General features: G+C 56.6%; 1 protein-coding gene across 1 annotated transcript in view; it reads left to right on the top strand.

Moving 5' to 3' along the window:
* The window catches only part of LOC117883326 (probable cation-transporting ATPase 13A4), a 73,678-nt gene extending 70,173 nt beyond the window's left edge, over positions 1-3,505 (top strand). Inside the window, exon 30 of the mRNA XM_034782556.1 lies at positions 1,973-3,505. Within this exon, the coding sequence (XP_034638447.1) occupies positions 1,973-2,194 (222 nt within the window). The 3' untranslated portion in view covers positions 2,195-3,505. The remainder of the gene's footprint in view (positions 1-1,972) is intronic.
* Positions 3,506-4,595: the final 1,090 nt, after the last annotated feature.

Genomic DNA, 4,595 nt, shown 5'->3' with positions numbered 1-4,595 from the left:
TGGGTGAAAGAAAGGACTCGGTTGCTGGTGGAACTGGAGGTGGCATTCACTGCCATACAGGCTCATAGTGCCAAATGCTGTGTCTAGAGATGAGCTCGTTCATAACCAACAGTCTCACTCGGGCAGGGCTGCTAGGAGAAGCCTGCAGCAGCCCTGTGCTCCGGGGGTACATTTACCACTACAGGGGTCAAGAGGAACTGTGTACACCCTCCAGCTCCTCCGCTCTCCTGGCTTATGCACCACAGGGCCCAATTGGCTAATTATGGACTATATCCCTGGCATCCGGCACTGGGCACGTCAGGCAGCAGATGGGGGGACTAAGGTCTGAGCTGATAGGGGGACTCCTGTGCTGCTAAGAATTTCATTCTTCCCCTCCCTGCAGGAGCTTATCTGCAGGGCTCTTTCTGCAGAGGGAGCCCAACCAGCTCCCAAAACTCCACAGTGCATACTGGGGGGGAAGGATGCTTTTCCCAAGGTGTTGGCTCTGCATATTACTCCCATATGGCATAGGTGTCCTCCCTGCCCTTGCTCGACCAAGCGTGGGAACATCTAGAAAAGCAGCGCTCACTGGGATCGAAATGTCCAAACCTGGCAGTGGGCTGCTGCATCCCAGCCTCGGCGCCTTTCCTCCTGAGATGAGCTGCCGGCACTGGGACCACTGCTCCCGCTGTGTGATGGGCCATCTCTCGGGGCCAGAGAAGGGTTTGGATTTTCTTCCTCATCTTCAGAGTTTTCCACTCAAATGCTGCACATTAGCAGGAGGAAGGGTGGCCGCTGTGGCTCCACTTCTCATTGAGAGGTCAGACCTGAATGGTCGTACCCACAAGGAGGGACTCAGCCCCAGAGGGCCGGTTCCTCCAAAAGGTGGCTTGTGCCCAGAGGTAGGCATGGGGCAATGTCCTTAAGCAACTAGTGGTTACTGATGAGGAACTTTTCATTCATCCACCGTGGACACGTCCAGCAATAGCTTCATGAGCTGCAGAGACATTGCACAACAGCGTAGGGCAGGCGGTGAAGAACACCATATCCTGCTGAAACTGCAGAGGCCACCTAGATAGGTTCGAATGCGATCACCCAGAGTGGGCTGTGACCAGCAACCCCCCAACTCAGCACCAGGGCAGCTGTTTATGTGAATGATTCATAGGCTGGCGATCCCTTCTGGTTTACAGCAGCAGAAATTAACTGTGTGCATGCAGAAAGCAGGAGATTCCTCCTGTGTGGAGACAATGTGGCTCTGGCTTATTTCCATTTTGGACCCACTTTCCTTTGCCCCCACACACTGGCCCCACAGCGATGAAGCAGGTCAGTGAAGTTGGTGGGGAAGGGAGGCGAGTTGCAGCTTGAATTTAGACCTACTTGGTACTGAAGAGTTCCCAACACCTTGGAGCCACACAGAGTTTGTTAAAGGAAATGCACCTGCCTGTGGGCAGAGAGGATGGTTCAGGGTCTTGATCATGGGAACCTTTACTCTTTAGGTCACTGCTCCAGTTCCATCCCAATGTAGCCCAATGTTGTACCAGCAGTGGATGCTGGGAAGCCCATGTGAGCAGCACTGGTGATCCCCCTCCAGATCTTAGTGGATCAGTGGCCCTGCTTGGCACCCATGGCTGGTAGCTACCCCACAGGGCCCAGGAGTGAATGAACATTGAGAGATGAACTCCTCTCTTACCCTCCAGTGATTAGGTAGTGTGGAGTGAAGCACCAGCCACCCCATTGCCAGAAACCCTCAGTACCTTGGGCTGATTTTCAGAGCTGTGAAGGCCCATTGGTTTGAGTGGGGTTGCTAGGGTGTAGGAGCGTTAGAGCTGAGGGTTTGAAGCGGGCAGCCCAGGGGTTGTGCGGTGCGGTGTATCAGCAGGACAGGGTGGGAGAGTTGCTTTCCCACTCCTTGTGCCGAGCCTGTCCTGTGTTGAAGGGGGAAAGCTGTGCTCTAGACTTGTCAGTAGTTCACTCTTGGCCCTTCCTTTCACAGGAGGCCGTCATTGAAAACAGAGCCCTCTGGATGCTGCTCAAAAAGTGCTTCCAGTACCAGTCCAAGAGCCATTACAAGAGGCTGCAAAGGATGCTGGAGCAGGACTCAGCCTGGCCTCCTCTGAACGAAACCGTCTTCTCAGAGTCCAGGGTGCTCCCAGTGGAGGACAACAGGGGAGCTTACAGGAATCCAGTGTTTGAAAGCAATGAGGATATGCTCTGAAGGAAGTGGCCGGGCAGATGCCCAGGACAAGGCTGCAGCGGTCCATGAAAGGAGTAGGCCTTAAAGATGTATGGCTAGAGCTGGGATTGGTCGAATTCTCACACCGGGCTGAAGTTCTGGGCCCACATTCCCCATGCCAGGGTCGCTTAGTGACACACCAGAAGCATACCGTGGCCGTAAATCCAGCTCTGGTGGCACAGAGCCAGTACAACGGTGCCCAGGTTGTGTGGCTCTGCCCCAGCGAGCCGTGGCCGCTGGCACTGGGGTAAGTCGGAGGAGTCTGGTCTCGCTTGGGAGAGCCCTCGGTGGCTGAAGGACATCACCTCTGCGGCCCCCTGCTGAGCTGCACCGCGTGGTCCTCAGCCACAGCTCCGGCCAGGGCCTTACCTTGGTAATGAGCAGAGCCAACGCTCCTGCCTGCAGTGCCCCTCGGACAGAGAGCGTGCCGAACTCGGCTGTCTGGACACAGACGGACCCGCTGGTTGCCCAGCTCCCAGCCTCTGTTGCCTCATGCTGCCACACAAGGTCTCCCTAAGCCCTGCCTGGTCTGAGCTGTCCTGGAAGCCTGGGGGTTGGAAATCTGGACCCCAACAGTTCCGGGTGTTTGGATTCAGCCCATCACAGTGATAGACTGGAGCGGGAAGCTCAGATCTCAAACCAGGGCCCCAGTGACCCACCCTGGCTGAGATGCACTCAGGGCAGGAACAGAGTTGGAGAGGCCAAAGGAAGCTTTTCTGGCCCTGCAGTACGTTAGAGCAGCCTCACAGCTGCTCCGATTTTTGCTTGAGCGGCACATGGCCCCCTAGGGGGCTTAGCCAGCCAGCAGAGCCTGAACCCCCACCCAGAACCACCCAGCCGGGGCTGCAACAGGGACAGTGCAGAGCCGTTCTACCAGCTCTCTGCTGCCAGGGAGCCTGCTTTCACGGAGAATCTTTAACACCTTTGAGGACTTCAGCAACTCAGCTAGGGGTCATGGGCCTATTACAGGACTGGGGGTGAGGTTTTGTGGCCGGCAACACGTAGGAGGGCAGCCTAGATGATTCTGACGTTCCCTTCTGGCCTTGATGTCTATGGTTACGTCTGCCCTGCAATTAAAAACCCACATGGACGTAGTTTGGGGGAGGTGGGGGGCATTGCCCCCCCAAACAGAAGCAAGGTGTGGGGGGTTACATGGGGTCATGTGCCGCTTGCCCCCCATTTCTATGAGTGCCAAGCTGCCCTGCAGGGCTTGCTTTGCTGGGCTTGCCTCGGGGCGTGGGGGGGAGAAGAGGGGCTCTGTCCTTCCCACACTGCACTTCCCACCTGCACGTTTCGGCTTGTGGGGAGCGGGGGGGTGGAGAGGCGGGACATTTGCTGCCTTGGCAGCTGATGCCACCTCCTGGGTCCTAGTGCCCACCGGTCTCCTGTACAATGAGTGCCCACGCGGGTAGGGGGGACAGGGCAAGGGTGAGGGTAGTGTGGGGAGGAATAGACAATGGGGAAGGGGGGGTGGGCTGGGGGAGAGTAAGGGGGAGGGGATGGGGAAGAGAAGGGGATACAAGGCATCCCCTGGGTGGCAGCAGCCCCAGCAGGGAGGCGGCCCCAGCAGCACCAGAGCAGCAACATCGCTACAGCAGCCGGTGCCCGAGTGGCTGCCAGCAGCGACTGGGGCTCCCCCGTTAAGCCGTCCCATCCCCTCCCGTACCTGCAGCCCGGGTACCACTCCAGGCGGGGGGAGAGAGCCAGTGAGCCTAGGGAACCGGCGTCAGTGGGCACGTGTGCGTGGATGTACATGCGTGCTTTGCCCCCTGTCCCCAATACAGCGCCTATGAAATCCCACAGCTGGCCCGTGCCAGCTGACTCGGGCTCGCAGGGCTCGGGCCAAGGGGTTGTTTTATTGTGGTGTCCATGTCCCTGTGAGGTGGGAGGGTCCCAGAGCAGCCCAAGCCCCAACGCATACACTGCACTTAAATTGCCCCACACCCGGAGCCCCGCAACCCCGAGTCATCTGGCATGGACCAGCAGTGGGTGGTTAATTGCAGTGTAGACAGACCCCATGAGTCTATGAGAATCTCCATGGGGAGATTTGAGGCCTTCAGCACCTCTTTATGTCGCCAGAGTTGCGTAAAGGGACCTCAAGGCAACCCAGAGCCACACCCCCTCTCTGTGTCTGGAGGCTGGTTCGGGAATCTGGGTCAGGCCCATCTCTAATAATGCTCACAAAGGTATTCTTACTCTTGCTGTTATTTTAAATGATGTAGCTGTAATATGAGACTGCACTTTATTTTCAAATTAAAATCTATTTTCCAGATATAATAGCATTGACTCCAGATACTCTCTCCTTGATTAGTGCGTGTTTCTGGGATTTCCATTTTCAAAAAACCCAAAATCCAATAAAATTGCTGAGATTTGCAAATGCTGT

The sequence above is a fragment of the Trachemys scripta genome, chromosome 9 (genome assembly GCF_013100865.1).
Source record: "Trachemys scripta elegans isolate TJP31775 chromosome 9, CAS_Tse_1.0, whole genome shotgun sequence".
NCBI classification, from domain to species: Eukaryota; Metazoa; Chordata; order Testudines; family Emydidae; genus Trachemys; species Trachemys scripta.
Note: the sequence above shows the minus strand (reverse complement) of the source record. Positions and strands in the feature narration are given on the sequence as shown.